Source organism: Adiantum capillus-veneris, chromosome 19 (assembly GCF_014529385.1).
Source record: "Adiantum capillus-veneris isolate H3 chromosome 19, ASM1452938v2, whole genome shotgun sequence".
Lineage (NCBI taxonomy): Eukaryota > Viridiplantae > Streptophyta > Polypodiopsida > Polypodiales > Pteridaceae > Adiantum > Adiantum capillus-veneris.
In genome coordinates, this window is record NC_140949.1 from 29,744,820 (window position 1) to 29,764,269 (window position 19,450).

The 19,450-nt window shown below is 39.7% G+C and overlaps 1 protein-coding gene across 1 annotated transcript; it reads left to right on the top strand.

Annotated features, from left to right (window-relative positions):
- The first annotated feature begins 9,942 nt into the window (after positions 1 to 9,942).
- On the top strand, positions 9,943 to 15,652 carry LOC147433767 (uncharacterized). The gene is made up of 10 exons (XM_086489792.1): positions 9,943 to 10,689; positions 10,861 to 10,982; positions 11,421 to 11,638; positions 12,241 to 12,519; positions 13,005 to 13,063; positions 13,200 to 13,242; positions 13,324 to 13,395; positions 13,988 to 14,138; positions 14,415 to 14,600; positions 15,090 to 15,652. Exons 1-10 carry the CDS (start codon positions 10,299 to 10,301, stop codon positions 15,465 to 15,467), a joined length of 1,899 nt encoding a protein of 632 aa, XP_086345918.1. The 5' UTR covers positions 9,943 to 10,298; the 3' UTR covers positions 15,468 to 15,652.
- The last annotated feature ends 3,798 nt before the right edge of the window (positions 15,653 to 19,450 follow it).

The window sequence follows — 19,450 nt, forward strand, 5'->3', positions numbered from 1 at the left end:
CGCAAATCCTTTCAAAAGTAAACATACCGCAACCATGAGTGGAATCCAGTGCTCGATTTTTTTTTTTGAAAAAACTTGGAAAACCATGCATGTAAAAATTTAAGTGGTAAATCAACTATATTTGAAGGTTTTTAGTGTAAATTTTCTTAGATTTTGTAAGTTTTTAGGCCTCCTAAAGACCTTAGTATCTATATGGGTGAATGTCGTTCGCTTTTAATTGTTTTTTTGTCTCTAAAGACCTTAATATCCATATGGGTGAATGTCGTTCACTTTTAATTGTTTGACATGTGTCCCTCGGGGAATCCTTAAAATTCTTGAAGAGAGAGACAACATGTTATTTCAAAGCCTTAAAATTCCTGAAGAGAAAGACAACATGTCATTTCAAATGCCATTTTTCAAAGTTGCAATATTAACACATAACCATGCAAATAATACTTCATATATACTTCATTTACAATATGCATTGGAACTTTTTAAGAATTTATGAAACTATGTGGAATCAACTTGTGAAGTTTTCACACTCTTCTGGAAATGTTAAGTGCATAGTTAACAGTATTGAACCCCAAATTTTGGGACGAACTTAATTAAGGAAAAAATTACCAAAATATTTTTCTAATTTGTGAAAATTTCCAAAATACCCTTCAAATTTAAAAAATTCCCAAAATACTCTTGTGTCTAATTTGGTTAGATTGTGCAAGATTTTTGTAACTTTACTTCTTTTTGGCAATTGAGATCCGCTTTGCATGCTTAGAATGTAATTTGTCACAAATTACCTCGCAAAAAAAGGCAATTATGTATAAAGATAATGAAGCAATTCATCTCCAAAGCCTACATAATCTCAAATTTTGGATTTTGCATCTTATATTGATAAGCAATGAGTCTTCTTATGAAAAGCTACAAATTTTTTAATCTTTGGAGAAATTTAATTCCTCAACTAGGGGTATTTTGGGAATTTTGGAAAATTTGAAGGGTGCTTTGGGAATTTATGACAAGCCATTGGGGGTATGTTGGGAATTTTTGAAATTTGAGGGGTATTTTGGGAATTTCCACAAATTAGAGGGGTATTTTGGTAATTTTTCCCTTAATTAAACTATGTTTTCTACTTTTTTGAATTAAAACAATATAGACAAATCTACTTCTTTTTTTAGTTGTAGATTTTATAAAACTATAATTCTAGGTTTTTTTAAAAAGTACTATCGGATTGCGAGCTTCGTGGTGCTACCAAACGACCATGTGTGTTTGTGTGTGTGTGTGTGTGTGTGTGTGTGTGTGTGTGTGTGAGAGAGAGAGAGAGAGAGAGAGAGAGAGAGAGAGAGAGAGAGAGGGATTATGAAAGGTCCATTCTAATTTGTATTGAGAAAAAAATCATGTATCGATGCTTCATGAGACCTTGAGTGCAGGCACACCTAGTTGTACATTTGCTAGCCAGGTGCCACCTCATGTATGTGAATGGGCTGTAGGCCTTATTTGACCTCATCTTGTAGATTGTGTGGTGCACGCATGGATGATAGCAACGGCCTGAAGTGCGGCAATTGCCTATGGTAGCAACCTAAAGTGTTGTATGGTACTCATGTACACAAACCTCTGTGTTTTTAGGTTGTGGTGGGGAGAGAGAGAGAGAGAGAGAGAGAGAGAGGTCATAGGTAGCACGAAGGTTGAACTCTTTTAGTACACTTTGATTGAATGTATCATAGCATTGATGCTATCTCAAGTCACAAGCTGAAAATACTAGGTGAAAATCGAATCATAGCATTGTCCTATGAGATTGAGAGGACTCAATGGAGAGAGAGAGAGAGAGAGAGAGAGAGAGAGAGAGAGAGAGAGAGAGAGAGAATTTATTGAAATGCCAATGGGCTATTTGTAGCACAAGCTTCACCCATACCTCCACCAAACTTGTACGTATTAATAACATAGAAAATGTGTGTTGGTGGCAAGCAGAGTGTGGTAGTGGCACCTGAAGTAGCTCCAACAAAATTCTTATAAGTGCAACATTTTAGATAAATATTGCACTTCTTTGTATGTCTTTTGGAAGAATATAGAGCCCTTCAAATCTTTTTTTTTTGTTGGTTTTGGCCATACAATCGTGAGTCACTCACTGCGTGGAGGAGTCAACACATACCCAACCCTTCAAATCCTAAGATTGAGCACATTGTGCATATAGAGATTATATATGGTGTCTTAAACACATCATAAACCAACACCAACACCAAAACACCAATCCGGCAGGCCTCATGAAATTGTCACTTGTTTGAAATCAACACTTTGAAGAGAAAACTTGAAAAATACTTCCGAAATTGCTCTTTCTTCTCTCTCTCTCTCTCTCTCTCTCTCTTCCTTTGGTCAAGGTATTTTCGAAGAGTCTTACCCAACTTTGGGTACATTACCTTTTTTTTTAATATGGGTGAGAATGTGAGCTACACTTTAAACACTGCACTAATCTAGCAAAAAATAAAAAGTCTTTGAAATTTGATGCACATGGATGCATATCAAAAATGAAAATGCCCCCCCCCCCCCCCCCCCCCCCCCACCAACACTAAAGGACATGGAGCCTTAATGAGGGGTGAGCGGTGGGATCAACCGACTGGAGAGAAGCGCATGGATCTTGAGGCGAATAGAAGGCAAAAAAAAATAGAAGCTCATCGTAGGCACCCGAACTCGAACCCTTGCCACTGCCGTGAGAGCCCAATACACTAACCACTACGCCCGCAATGCTTTCGTTGACATGTGGGCAAACCATGAAATGATAAATAAACTCGGATCCTTGCTTGTCCAAGTTTACTTTTTCGTGTCTTAGTTTATGTAATGGAATTAGCCTATTCAACTTGAGAATAGCGGAAATTAATGAGAATACTTTCGAGAAATAACTTTGTGAGCATAGCGGGTAGACATAATTGAAGATAGCAACATAATCATAGCAATTAGTTAACTTAGCATGAACAATACTTTTGCAAGAGAGAGAATTTAGAGAACATGACGACAGTTGAGGACCGGATTTATGTGGAGACGGTCCCCTCTCCAATAGGCATTTGTATTATGATTTCTCCCATTAAGAGAGACTTGTTACAATACATTCTTTGTGTTCCTTGTGACCTAGGTGATGCAATGAAGATGGAAAGCTTCATGCATCACAATCATAGCATAACATGAACTTGAAGAAAGCTTTAATTGTCCCAAGCCTCAGTCCCAAGACCTCAAACACCTTCGAAGGTGGAGAGAGCTAGCAGGGAATGAGGGTAGGGAAGAGGAAGAAGAAACATTTCATAGGAGAAAGAACTAGTTCCTCACTTATCATACTCTTGTTGCTAGCATACATAATAGCATAGTAATGAAGAAGAAGAAGATGTCAAGCTTAAGCATTGAAGCATGGCTCTTGGTTGGATTTGCACTCCATAGCCAAGAGTGTTGGTGTAGGCTCTCAACCTCTACTTGCTTGGAGAAGGAGAGGGAGCTCTTGCACTTTGCATAGCACACCATGAGAGTGATTGTGAGTGTGTGTGGGTGAGTATACCCCTCAAGCAAGCCCCTAGCTAGCTTGGGTTGACTCCCCCCTTGTAGCTCATGCTTGAAGCTCATTGGACCCTCCTAGGCCTAGCCAATCATGAGCAGGAGGCATTACAAGCAGTAGGGGTAGCCTTGAAACAAGTGTCCCCTTTTCCTTTTTGAGAGAGAGGGCTAGATAAATGCTAAAACAATTAGATAATTCATGTAATTTATCATTGGACCCCTTTGAAGCTTAGCCAATAGGCTTCAAGCAACACATGAAGGTAACATGGGTAGGGGCCTGACATGTGTCCTTGCTGCCTCTTCAAGTTGGGGCTTCCCTTGTGTGTGTGAGTGGGTGTTCTCTCTCTAGCCCCTAGGAAAAGGGCTCGCCCCCCCTCTTGTAGGAATGCTTTTGACTTTAGGTGATCAAGCACCTTACTCACCAAGCATGTCAAAGCACTTGAACTAGGGGGTGTTCCCACAAGCATCTCAGGCAAGCTTCTCAAGGCACCTCAAGTACCTTAATCATGCAGCAAGTCAAGCATCTCAAGCATGGAGCCAGTCAAGCACCTCAAGCATGACAAACACCTCAAGCAGGACAAGTACCTCAAGCAGGACAAGCACCTCGAGCTTGGGCCGGGTTCCCACCTCAAGCTCAACCCTAGCTTACCTAAGGTCAAAGGACTTTTACACACATTTATTGGAGGTCTTCAATGAAGCTAACCCTAAGGTCTTATGCTCCATTGGTTAGCCTTGCTCTTTGATAGACCATCTCCCTTTTGGGCCCCTTTACCATTGGCCCCGTGTTGAGATAGATATATAAGCACATATCTATATCTTAACACTTGTTCCCGTTTATTCTCCCACATTAAGTGATCAATTTAATATGAGAAAATCATTTGGGTTGGTTAGATATTAGATTTTATGACATTACCTCTCTCTTGAAATCATAGTCGTCCTCGACTATGAGGTAGAAGACATAAAGTTTTAGTCATTAGTCAATCGTACTTAGCGGGTAAAGGATCCCTTTTTACCCTACGACATCTTTCCAAGATGGATGACTAATCCATTTGGTGTTTGGGAGACATAGCTGCCGCAAGCATGTCTGCTCTTTAGTCCATTTCATTCTCCCAAAGTAGAGTGACCAATTCTATTTGGTGTTTGAGAGACGTCGTCATCACAAACATGATTTTAAGCATGCATATTAGTTAAATTTGTGCACACTTAAAAAGAGGACTAGTCTTATAAGACAAAAACATGAGTGATTTAAAAGAAATTTGTACATGTGCTTACTCTAATGTAGCATTGTAAGCATTGACAAGGTTCATACTATCCTTAAGCTGTATTCCTTACATCCATCTAGCATCTTCAAAAGGATAATTTTTGAACTTAATAAGATACTGTCGGATAATCTTACCATGTCGTAGTACCTTGTCTTCATGCCGAAGGATAGCTTCGGGTTATAGCACCTCTTCTTGGTCTTCAACTTCGGGAGGGTCTTCAATAATTGGTTCAGTTGGTGGCTCTCCTTTGTAGGGCTTAAGCAGGCTTACATGAAAGGCATTGTGTATAAGCCAATGGTTGGGCAACTTGAGTTGATAAGCCGTTTTATTGATGGGCTTCAAGATTTGGAAAGGACCATAGTATCTTTTTGCTAGTTTAGCATAATACTTTTGATGGCCCGTAGGATTTTTGCCCGTCGTTTGCCTTAATCGAGCCTTAGGAAACTTGAGTAAGACCCAATCATTTTCTTTGAACATTAAGGCTCTTCTGTGCTTATCAGCAGCAGATTTTTGCCTTTGTTGAGAGATGGATATAGCCTCCCTAATCTTTTGAAAAGATTCTTGTAGGTCACGGCTATACTCATCGGCGGCGAAGATCTTCCCATGTACTTTGAGTAGCAAGGGACTTTTAGGTCTTTCCTCAATGATCTCAAAAGGTGCTTTTCCCGTAGAAGTATGTACAGTATTATTGTAGGCATACTCTACAAGAGGTAAGTACTTTTCCCATTGTGAGCGTTGATCTACTTCGGTAACATAAGTCTTGAGTAGATCAAGTATCGTAAGATTGGCTATCTCACTTTGGCCATCCGTTTGTGGGTGATAGGCCAAAGAGAAATTCAATCTTGTTATTAGATTTTCAAAGAGACCTTTCCAGAAATTACTGGTCATTCTAAGATCTCTATCTGACACGATGGATGTGGGTAATCCATGGTGCTTGAAAATCTGAGATATGAAGAGAGTTGCCATTTGGTGTGCCTTAATAGTCTTTTTGACAGGAATGAAATGTGCTTGCTTGCTAAACCTGTCGACTATTGTCCATATTCCTGTATTCCCATGGATAGACTTGGGTAATCCAAAGATGAAATCCATGGATATACTCTCTCATGGTGAATTTGGAATAGGCAATGGCTGGAGTAATCCAGGTTGCTTCCCTCTATCATACTTGGTCTTTTGGCATACTACATATTTTGATACATACTCTTGTATGTCCACTTTCATGGTAGGCCAATAGAAGTACGTCTCTACTCCTCGGAGAGTAGGTTGAATACCTCTATGCCCCGCATATGGAGGAGCATGGGATTCATACATAACCTTCTCACGAAGGGAATGGGTAACACATAGCCTATTGCCGTGGAGAAGATAACCATCCTGCAAGGTGAATGGTTCCTCTTTCTTCCCCAAAGCAAGGGCTGACATTATGTCTCTAAAGTCAGGTTCAGTAGCATATTCATCTATCATAGAGGATAGATCATTGTGAGTAGCTATAGACACCGCATTAACTTTTGGTCGTCGTGAAAGTGCATCGGCAACTTGATTGTGCTTACCAGCTATGTGAGCAATATGGAAATTAAATTGCGAAAGAAAATTTGCCCACCTCATTTGTTTGTCGGAAAGCTTGGTTTGCGTCATGAAATACTTGAGACTTTGGTGGTCGGTTCGTAGGATAAATGGAGTCCCCAATAGGTAGTGCTTCCATGTGTCTAGGGCATCTAGAACAGCTAAAAGCTCTTTCTCATAAATGCCCAAGACTCGTTCATCACCATTGAGCCTTGGGCTCTCATATGCTATGGCATGCCCTTCTTGAAGCAAAACCGCTCCAAGGCAATCACCACAAGCATCACATTGGACCTAAAATGGCTTTGAGAGATCCGGAAGCACGAGGACTGGTTGGGAAGTAAGCTTCTCTTTGAGTTTTTCAAAAGCATTTTTCTCCTTAGCAGTCCATACAAACTTAACGTTCTTCTTAGTTAAGTCGTGTAGTGGTCCTGCTACTTGAAAGAATTTTGCTATGAAGCGTCTATAGTATACACACATACCAATAAAGCTTCTTAGCTCATGTAGATTTCTTGGATTAGGCAATGTAATGGAATTAGCCTATTCAACTTGAGAATAGCGGAAATTAATGAGAATACTTTCGAGAAATAACTTTGTGAGCATAGCGGGTAGACATAATTGAAGATAGCAACATAATCATAGCAATTAGTTAACTTGGCATGAACAATACTTTTGCAAGAGAGAGAATTTAGAGAACATGACAACAGTTGAGGACCGGATTTATGTGGAGACGGTCCCCCCTCCAATAGGCATTTGTATTATGATTTCTCCCATTAAGAGAGACTTGTTACAATACATTCTTTGTGTTCCTTGTGACCTAGGTGATGCAATGAAGATGGAAAGCTTCATGCATCACAATCATAGCATAACATGAACTTGAAGAAAGCTTTAATTGTCCCAAGCCTCAGTCCCAAGACCTCAAACACCTTCGAAGGTGGAGAGAGCTAGCAGGGAATGAGGGTAGGGAAGAGGAAGAAGAAACATTTCATAGGAGAAAGAACTAGTTCCTCACTTATCATACTCTTGTTGCTAGCATACATAATAGCATAGTAATGAAGAAGAAGAAGATGTCAAGCTTAAGCATTGAAGCATGGCTCTTGGTTGGATTTGCACTCCATAGCCAAGAGTGTTGGTGTAGGCTCTCAACCTCTACTTGCTTGGAGAAGGAGAGGGAGCTCTTGCACTTTGCATAGCACACCATGAGAGTGATTGTGAGTGTGTGTGGGTGAGTATACCCCTCAAGCAAGCCCCTTGCTAGCTTGGGTTGACCCCCCCTTGTAGCTCATGCTTGAAGCTCATTGGACCCTCCCAGGCCTAGCCAATCATGAGCAGGAGGCATTACAAGCAGTAGGGGTAGCCTTGAAACAAGTGTCCCCCTTTCCTTTTTGAGAGAGAGGGCTAGATAAATGCTAAAACAATTAGATAATTCATGTAGTTTATCATTGGACCCCTTTGAAGCTTAGCCAATAGGCTTCAAGCAACACATGAAGGTAACATGGGTAGGGGCCTGACATGTGTCCTTGCTGCCTCTTCAAGTTGGGGCTTCCCTTGTGTGTGTGAGTGGGTGTTCTCTCTCTAGCCCCTAGGAAAAGGGCTCGCCCCCCCTCTTGTAGGAATGCTTTTGACTTTAGGTGATCAAGCACCTTACTCACCAAGCATTTCAAAGCACTTGAACTAGGGGGTGTTCCCACAAGCATCTCAGGCAAGCTTCTCAAGGCACCTCAAGTACCTTAATCATGCAGCAAGTCAAGCATCTCAAGCATGGAGCCAGTCAAGCACCTCAAGCATCTTAATCAAGCACCTCAAGCATGACAAACACCTCAAGCAGGACAAGCACCTCAAGCAGGACAAGCACCTCGAGCTTGGGCCGGGTTCCCACCTCAAGCTCAGCCCTAGCTTACCTAAGGTCAAAGAACTTTTACACACATTTATTGGAGGTCTTCAATGAAGCTAACCCTAAGGTCTTATGCTCCATTGGTTAGCCTTGCTCTTTGATAGACCATCTCCCTTTTGGGCCCCTTTACCATTGGCCCCGTGTTGAGATAGATATATAAGCACATATCTATATCTTAACACTTGTTCCCGTTTATTCTCCCACATTAAGCGATCAATTTAATATGAGAAAATCATTTGGGTTGGTTAGATATTAGATTTTATGACAGTTTACTCTGGCCATCTTACAACTACACACGTCCCTATCTTCGTGTCCTAGTTTCGCTGTCGTAGATCCCACCGCTTGGGCTTCATGAAATTGCCCGTGCCCTTTAGTGCTAAGTCCCCTCCCGCCTTCTCCACACAACACACACACACACAAGCACACGCACACGCACACAAAACACAAGTGTAATTAGATACAAAAATAAAGGTGTAAAACTTTAAAACATGCCTCTCCAAGAAGCACCTTTACAATTAAATGGGCCTCTCTTATATTAGCTAGCCCATATATATGGACACAACATGCTTGTATCTATGGACATGTTTGTATCTATCTTGTAGACACACAGGTGTGGGTTTCTCTCTCTCTCTCTCTCTCTCTCTCTCTCTCTCTCTTCATATGTGTGTAGACACTAGTCTATATGTGTAGGAATGTATGTAGACCAAACACACACTAGCATCATATACCTAGTGCAACAATGCCAAAATTCACGTAATTGCAAAAGACTCTTGTAGAGCCGTATATGACAAATAATTGGTGCACATGTGACCATGGAGGAGGCTTACTTATTATCTCTCTTTATACTAAACGATCGTGAGCTGCCAAAAAATCGCTGGAGGCTCATCGTTTGCCACATATCTCTCCTTCTCTCTCCTCTCATCTTGAGGACAAGTCACACAACACTGGTTGAAAGTAATTGATAACTAAGATAAGGGGGCCAATATAGTGATATCCCCCAATCCTAGGCTTATAAGGGGCTAGTATTGTTGCACGTCATCTCTAGAAGCACTTATGCCACGTTAGCTGAGTGGTATACATAGCATTTTGTCAGACGTCAGGTCTCTAGTTCGGATATGCTCTACTACTGGTGCACTCCTGCCATATTACTTTTATCGAACTGTTTATCTTCAATTTGCATTTCTCTTCATTGTAAGACCTCACGAAAAGTTTTCTCCTCCATCCAGAGGAGCGTGGCAAGGAATTTTACGTGGGTGATGTTGGAAATCTAGCTCAAGAGTGGAAAGGTACTGCTCCCTCCATTTTTGGTGCCACAGGAGTGGCCCCCTTACCGTATGCTTGGCCAATGATGTGTTTTGTGGTTTGATAGAGTTGTGTATGGTTGTACACTACAGTCTCTACAATATACGCAAGTTCAAAACTAAGGAAAATTAGAGAAGACATGAGGGTTGTCTCTTGCTTTCTTAAGGCGGTCTACAAGCGAGGATCCAAAACAAGCACTCTTTGGAAGAGGGGCCACGTAGGGAGGGAGCTAAAACTCAGACAGGAAAGGAAATGGTGTTGGAAAGCCTACGTGGCCGGTCAAAATAATACGAGTCTCTCTCTCTCTCTAGACTAAACGTTTTAAGTGAAAATTCTCTCTCTAGAAGCCTACTAAGCTCACACGCGCCGTTTGCAAGCAATTCATATTCTTGCTTGCTCTGCCCTCTCACGGTATCTTCATCACCATCACAAGCTACTCACTCATTTGCTCATTACTACTAACTAATCCGCAAGCTAATTTCTACTCCTGTTAGAGGCTTTGCACCATAGGCCGCTTTTCATTTTCATGGTATCATTCAATGCGCTCAGTTACTACGCATTTTGACAGTCGCTAATTACATCCTTTGGATATTCATTTAATTCAATGCCCTTTGGCATTCCAGGCGTCTCACTTTCCCTCTGCTTGTAATCAATGATTCAATACCCTCAATTCACTAAACCATAATTAGCAGCCCGCTTTGCAAGCATTCATTACAGTTAAATCACATTCCTTGAAACTTGACGTGGCTGCTCAACGGATTGGTCCATTAAACAGTTCAGACATGACCCTGCAGAGAAGATGCAGCGTCAAGAGATCAACTTCTACATGCTGCCGTCGACGTAACAACGGCGACAACAACAACTGCAACGTTGATCCTCACGGCACCCACACAGCTACTACGTCCTTGTTCAATTATGATCAAGTTCTCGTCGTCAACAGCTTGACTAATTGCAGGGCCCCAAAATGCTGTTGGACAGTGCAGGCTTATGCTATAATGCTAGTCAGCTTATTTTTTGTGGCCTCGGAGAGCAGCCATGTCACTTACGTTGCTACTGCCGCAGAGTACGTGAGTCCCAGGGCGCTCGCTCAATTCACGGGTCATGTGGGATTATCGCTTCGTCAATTAATCGGTCAAGATGAACAAATACATAGCATTGAGAGAATTAGCGCAGGTAAGTATTCTGCTTTTGGTTTAGCCAATTGATTATAGGTGTGTGTGTGCACAAAAAGGTTTGTGTGTGTGTGTGTGTGTATGTATGAGAGAGAGAGAGAGAGAGAGAGAGAGAGAGAGAGAGAGAGAGAGAGAGAGAGAGAGAGAGAGCATGTGAACACATGATGGGCAGCTGCGGGAAAGGAAGCCCGGCAGCAGGAGTTGCTGGCAGTTAGGCACGATAGACGCGACCCTCTCCACAAGTTCAAGCAATACAAAGGGGGCTACAACCTCCAAAGCAAACATTACTTGGCGGTAAGCAAAGTGTACATGCCTTTGTTGCTTGCCAAACCCAACTCTAAAGTTGAAGCTCAAAAAAAAAAGTGCACGTAACCTTTGTCATAGCATTTTGGCATTATTTATGTGTATGTGTATGTGTATGAGTATGCATTTGCTAATATGTATGTGTATGTGCACATGTACTTTTGCGGTGCGTACGAAAAGTAAATGCGCACGAGTATGCCTAAGTGTATGTGTATTGTGCATATGTACATGCGTACTTTTTGCGGAACGTGCATCCAATTGTGTATGTCTATGCAATCAATTATGAAGAGAGCCATGCCAATGCATTGCACAATGCAAGGCCTTCATAACACTTGAACATGCTTCATTGTTGTATTGGTGGCATTGCTCCTACTAATCACCTCTCATTTGAAATTTTCTCATACCTAAACCATGTCTTCTTATTTCTAGTCCACCTTGTTTACTGGCATACATGGATACTTTCTTGGGACAATTTGGCTCCTAGGTGGCGTGCTCGGAGCCATTGTTGCGTATTGCAGATACTTCCACTCGCACAAGAAGGCTGTCAAGAAGCCACATACTATCCAACTCTCTGCATCTTTCATTCGACATAGCAAAATCAAGTTTGTACCTGCAATATTGTCAGCCATATTAGTAGCCTTGATCATGTAAGAATTATTCTTTGATGTCTTCTAAGTTGGTGTCATGTGTCTAAGTTGGAACTGCTTTGAGAAGTATTATGATTGCATTTCAAGCAAATGCCACAATGCATGTGCCTCTTAGTACGTAAAATCGCTGTAAAATACTAACTAAAATAATCTAGATTTTATTGTAATTCATACTTGTATTTAAGAATACAAATAGAATCCAAAACTAAAAAACATTACGTTTACTTGGCGGAGACTCGCTAAATGTGAACCCTTCATATCACTTGCATTCAAGGCCTACTTTAAAATCCCATATTTGTAGACATTTTATTGAAAAATATTATCTGTCGATTTTCAATGAATCTAATATGCCATTTCCCAAAACCACACCCACACCCAAAAAAATAAGTAAGTTAAAAAGCTAAAAGTATTTGGGATTCTTTGTTTAGTTAATATAACTGCTCGACTCACTTTGTGAATATGGGAGAAAGAAAAAAGAAAAAAATTTAAAAGTATTTCAAATATTTAGTGAGATATAAATGTTCTTATCCTATTGAGATTTCTAGCTATGAATGTAGCTAGTCATTTGTGGTATTAAAGGTCTTTTAATCCTTTTTATGTAGATCTTGTTGTGCCTTGGCTTGTGTGGAGAGCCAAAACTTTCACAAATTGGCCAAAAAAGTGGAAATGACCTTAATACAGGAAGGGGCAGACAATGCCACAAGGATGATCAACAATGTAACCCAAGTTATGGGACAAATGAAGCTAGACATCGAACATTACGATCAACGGGTTGCCCAAAGGCTAGACAATACTAGCATGAGGCTCAATAACGCTTCTACTATGCTCGGCAAGACAGCGCAAAACCACAAGAGGAGCTTGGATTCAGCTTTACTTGGCCTGTGAGTTGACACACGTGACCTATATTTCTTGCTAATAATGGCATAATATTTTCATTCTATTAAGCTAATTTCACAATATTATTGTCCTCAAATTAGCTATTATTTTACTCGTCTTTTCTATCATATTAGTTTATTAATAAAAGGATAGTCTAGAATATTATTGATGGAAAATAGCTTTTGGAAGACTAATTATAGTTAATCAATGATTCAAAATCACTTAAAATTTTATATCTTGGGTCAATAGCTAGAGAGTTTCATAATTTAAGCAAGCAATGGCAGTAAGGTTGCACTTATAATTATAAATTGAGCTCGTAAATTAGAGTAATTTTTGTGCCATTTTTATTTTTGAGCGTCGTGGGATTGACGTGAGGGATTGATTGATGCTTATACATGTTTGCCTTCTTCACGTATCAAACATTTTTTTAATAAATTCTCTCTTCCTGTTTTTGCTATTGCAAGAGACAATGTTGGTTTTCTGTGTGTAGGAATGTGGGAGTACTTGTGATAGCAACAACAAACATGATTCTTTGGTCTTTTGGATTGGGTATATAAACTTGCCTTCTGTCTATTCATTGCTTAATTATGAGATTAATGACATAGGTTATATGCATATTAGAATGAGAGTAGATTAATGACAAAATTAGTAACTTGACAATCATCTTCTACTTTATTATGAACAGCTTGCTTCTCAATATCATCAAAGCTAAGGTGGCCTTTTTTAATGTAAGTTACTTCTCTCCAAACTCGCCTATACGCATGCGAGCCTTGAACACGACCATCATTTCGAATTCGTGTGTTTTGTAGGGCACTCCCCTTGTTGTGGATTCTTACATCCCTCAATTGGTATTCTTTTGGTGCTACATATTCTATAAGCAGGTAAGCATTCCAATGCTCCCATTGTGTGTGCAAAATCCATGAGTAACAATCATGAAGTCGCATGGTTTTTATGATTCTCCATACAAAGTTGTGATTTGGAGTGTGGGGACTAGATCGAGAAATGTTATCCGCATACAATTGCACGGTCTTGAGATACCTATTTGCTTAAGCTGAAGTCTTAATGAAGGAGAGCTGAATTGTGTTTCTTCAAGCTTTTGTTTCTTCTATCGTCTGCAAATGTTGATCCTCAAGTAGCTCTATGGTGACCTTCACAAGAAGATTTATAAATTTTCTCATGTAGGAAAAGGGACACTTTTTCAGTGTTTTTCATACAATGCATAACATCATGAGCTTTTGCTCGGGAGGCCCTGCATACCTAGCTAGGTACGATTGGGGGCAAAGGACCACCGCCCCCCCCACCGGTCCAGCGGTCCCCTGCCCCCAATCGTACCTAGCGTATGTAGTGCCTCCTTCACAGAAGCTCATGATGTTGCATTAAGTCATAATGTGGCTTGCGCTTGCAAGCAAGCATTGGGGCTTGTCGAATACTTTTCCATCAATGTGTAATCAAGGATTCTCTTTGCATTTCTAGCTTTTCCTCAGATACATGTGAAGCTCTCAAGGAGTATATGGACAGCTCGAGGAACACTACGTTGGACAATGTTCTTCCTTGTCATGATCTTGCTTCAGGAGGTAGCATGGTTCGCAAGCTACGAGCGGGGATATTTTACTACATTGAACATGTAAGAATGCCTCCTTGATGCACTATCATAACAAAGGTGCAATATATATATATATATATATTCCTACTATAAGAATGCCATTGATGCAATCATAACAAGCAAGGATTTTCTCTCAATCTGATGTGCTTCAATATTATTATAAATCCCTTTAATTTTGTTTTGTCTTGGTTCGACGTGCCATAATGTTTTATTGGTTTTTCTCCTTTTACGAGACACTTCTCTATTTTTTTGTAAAGTAGACAATATCGATTTTGATTCCTTGTCTGCAATGACTAGGAAAATGAGAAGATTGCAAGCTTTGTCAGTAAGCATGGTCAGCAAGTTAAGAGGCTAAATGTGGATATGGTGGAGGAGTTAGCAACCTCAAGCATTCGCCTATGCAACCCCTTCTTGGGCCCGCCCATGTATCTTGCTCATAGCAATTGCAACAGCACCACAATCTCCATTTCAAGGTTACCAAAGGTAAGAAAAAATGATGTTAGACGTGTGCACAACTGATTTTTTTTTGTGGTTGGTTATATATATAAATATATATACATATACCTTAAGAGAGGGGGAGGCCTCTCTCTCTCTCTCTCTCTCTCTCTCTCTCATATATATAGCTTCTCTCTCTCTATACTCTCTTGGGATAGTTTGCTACGATGTTAAAATCCTCTTCTTCTTCCTCTTCTTCTAACGTCGTAGGAAACTATCCCAAGAGAGAAAAGAGAGAAGAGAAGCTACACACACACACACACACATACACACACACACACACACTCATATATATATATATATATATATATATATATATATATATATATATATATATATATATAACCTCTCTCTCTCTCTCTCTCTCTCTCTCTCTCTCGTGCCAACGACCTTTCCTTTTCGTAATTTAACTTGGTATTTCCCGTTGTTGATTAATGACATATGAGTTTCAAAGTGTTTTTTGGCCCTTTTTGGCAGCTTCTCTCCTTGTTCAAATGCCCATCCACGAACAGCACAAAGAAAGGTAGCATGACTGCATGTATCCCCTTAAGTCAATACGATGTTGCTGTTGCCTTCATTTCAGCCATAGAGAAATTTCTAATCATGCTACCTGAGGTGCAAAAGCTAACAAATTGCTCATTTGTGGAGAACACATTCACAATTCTCTTGCAAAGGCATTGTGGGCCCTTGCAGAAATCTATAAAGGTGGTGTGGCTAGCAATGGCCTTATTATCTACTTTATCAACCTTCACAATACTCTTGTGGCTTTTGCAATTGTGGATCATGAAAAAATACAAGCATTTGTTTGTACATTGGTGTGGAACCATCGCACCCCATTCATCCCCTTACCATTAGCATCATCCTTTCATTAGTGACCAAGGGGCTCCAATCATATCATTGCCTCTTAATTTTTTTATTTAACTCTTTTTAGATATGTATATATAACGAGGGGGTGGACACAATTCAAGTTGTACATTATTCGCAATTCCCCACCTCAATTTTTGTAATTCTAGATAATAGCAAAAATTTGTCTATTTTTTATACACACTTTTGACACGTCCTTTGGGAAAATTTTCAAGCTTTAAGTTATTGCAAATTAGCCATTTCTGTGCAATGCCTTGAACAAGTTGTAAGAAAAGTTTGCAATTTGAAACTCTGATAACCACAAACATCACATGTAGGCCTGTTAGCCAATTTGACATCCCACTCTAGGTGGCCACTTGGAAAAAGAGATGGGAGACTTAGGCTATTGGCCATTTTCTCTCTATGTATGGCAATTTAGAGGTAGAGATAGAAGGTAGATGCATGAACCCACATACATTACATCCCGCACTTCAACCACCTATTCTGCGCTAAATACAAGATGCCTATCCTGTTTCCCTCTTGCTTTCATTTCTCAATGTCTAGACTGTTGTCATCTCTTGTCTATGCTCTGAATGTCATGTTGAGGATTGATGAAGTAAAAGATACCGTGCACATACTCACACACACACACACCTTAACACCAAGAAATCCCTTATTCTCTCTACCTCACACAAAACTACTCAAGAGTTCAATGAAAAATCTCTCCACTCTCAACTCAAGCTTCAAATTTCTCAAACTGCAAGCCCCTGTCTAACTGACAAACATTGTGAACTGTGCTAAGTTGATCAAAGCTTGGAATCACCATCAACTAACACTAAAAGAAGCAAGAAGGATCATAAAAAACACCAAAAATCTAGTCAAACTCTCTCAAACCATTACAAACTATACTATGTTGCGCTCTTTGGTGTAGCCTCAACCCTAATGGCATCGATATAGGGTCAGATTTTCTTTCAAAAAGACGTACCTTCTCTCAATGCTCTGCACACACACACCCATCCTCCACACACTTTAAAATAGGAAGCGGGCAATTTGAGAGTAGACCACCCGTAGAAACCCTGCTCCTCATACACAAACATGTGAAAGTGCTGATATTTGGTTAAGCAAGCAAGCAACCCCCTCCCCCCCCAAGCTTGGACACTCATGCCATCGTGAGTGACAAGAATAATTGTTTTCACATCATTTGAACCTAGATTATGGTCTTCCATGTTTAGCAAGTTTTCACCCCATGATGGGCATTCTTTTGTGGAAAAAATGTTGACCAAGCTCCAAATTTTGTAGGCTCTCTCCTTGATACTCAAAATTCATGGGCACATACCAAAATTCTATTTTTGATTACTTCTAATATGATCCATGCATTATCGCATATTGGGCGCCCGCAAATACATAGTTATCACACATGTCAAACTTTCTGGGCGAGATGAGCATACCCACACTTCTTACTTGCATTATTCACATTCTTAAAATCTTGAAAGAACACCATAGAGAAAAAACATCCACTTAGTACCACATCCAAGGCTCTGACACCGTGTCTAGGTATGTAAATATGTGCCATCACTGACATGTGAACATGAGTGTTTACAATGTGTATATTGTCCACCATATTCAAAATCCAATATCAAATTCAAGGCTTTAAAATGCATGTATTTACATTTTTAGATTCATATCTCCATGCATATACACACTACTATGTACATGCCAGAAGTTGCTATTATTATTGTCCAACGCCCACGCTGAGCATTTATGATCAACACTTGCATCGTACATTGTCATAAAACCTCAAAAGTGACTTCAGAGTTCCTCTTGGATCATATGGAAACTCATCACTTTGCATAGCATCACTGAAGTACCCAAGCATGCCACCCGTATCAAAGGGGAAAGCATCTATTTTCTTGCAACAGTGCCACCACTGACTTGGATCCCAAGCATGATATGAATCTTCTACATGGTTGGCACATGCCATCTCATACCATAAGCCTTCACAATCATAACTACCTCAAAATGCATTTCATAACTAGAGCTCATCCCATTAATAGCCATAAATTTGACATTATCTTGTTGATGCATCAATTGCTCTTCATTCCCTATGTAAAAGAGACCATTAGGCTCCATCCACTAGCAATTCCATTCAAAAATTAAAAAATAACCTCAAAAACACTACCACTAGCATCTTCTTCTCCTACATTAGGTGTTTGCTACTTGAAAAGCTAGAGACAAACATGTAGAACCATTCAAGACATGATGACCAAGTCTTCATCATGTCAAATTTCCCAAGATGACTTGCTAACTACCAATCAGGATCTTTGCAAATAAAAAGATATGGCCCAAACATATGATGAAGCACTTGGAATGCATCATCATAACATCATTGTGCAATCAGTTTAACTTCCTTTTTTAACACATCCTCGAGATGTTTGTACTGAAAAACCATAGGGAGGAACCACCACCAACATCCCTTCGAGATGGCACTAGCATTAAATCCTTGTATACACAGAATCCGTTAATATTGCATTCATGATCGAATACTTTTTCATCACAACCAACTATTGCCCAACCCCCAGCTTTTGTAAAGTACATGTACCCCAAGGTCACATTAACCAACATAGCATCACTGATCTCTCCTACATCATCTTCATTTGGTGTAGAAAATCCCCGACCATAGTCCATCTTCTCATCTTCGTTACAAGCATATATTTCTTGTTGTTGTAAAGATCCTTCCCAAAACATACACTGCTCTTTGTGCAAAGCCACAATGTCTTTTATTCATGCATCTTGTAACTCTATGTCATCATCACATACATCGTCATACCAACTCTCATTAGCGTCAGATATGTTACCATCACAGGCCATCTCGCCCTCCTCATTTTTGCTCTCTATGCTAGTGCTCAAACTTTCTCATTTATCTATTGTGTCCTTATTGTTTTGCACCATAGATATGTGTATGGTTTCCGCAACCGCTTTACACGTTTTATTTACATTGGCTTGAAGCATATGGTAACATGTAGATGTCTCCAAACTATTATCCTTGCCAACATGGGCATTTGCAACCATGACTTTATGCACATAAAGTTCATCCATATTATCTATACCACGTATAAACAAAGGGTACTTCATGCTTGTAGAAATACACAGATTTCTTTCTGTCTATAGTGTTATCTTCAATAATTCACACCTAAAATTGGGCTCTTTCTCTTGCACTTTCACTTTTAGGATTGATTGCAAAAAACTTGTGAATACCTGTATACTTTGGTATTTATAAAACTTGAATAAAAGTTCCTTTTAGACATGGCTTCTACATGCAATCCTGCAACATATTTTCAAACTGTCCAAGAATCATAAAATCTTGACCAAAATTTTGTTATAAACTCATATTCTCGCATAAACAAGCTAGTGACTTGTTTTCATGCATCTTGGTGAGGGATCACCTTCTTGAAACGCTTTAGAACAAACTGTCCAAGAATCATAAAATCTTGACCAAAATTTTGTTATAAACTCATATTCTCGCATAAACAAGCTAGTGACTTGTTTTCATGCATCTTGGTGAGGGATCACCTTCTTGAAACGCTTTAGAAAGAATCTCTTAAAACTTTTCAAATTATATTTTGCATCATGTGTAATAGGAATGACCTATGAACTTTGGGAATAACGGAATTAAGAGAATTAGAGTGAGCATTTTTGTGAGATTACTTTGAGAGCATGGAGGGTGAACTTAATTGATGGTAGCAACATAAACATAGTACTTAATTAACTTGGCATGAACAATACTTTTGCAAGAGCGAGAGTATTAGAGAACATAACAATAGTTGAGGACCGGATTTACTTGGAGCCGGTCTCCCCTCCAAAAGGTGTTTGTATTATAGATTTTCCCATCAAGAGAGATTTTGTTACAATACAATCTTTGTGTTCCTTGTGACCTTGGTGATGCTATGAAGATGAAAAGCTTCATGCATCACGAGCTTAACATAAACTTTGCAAAA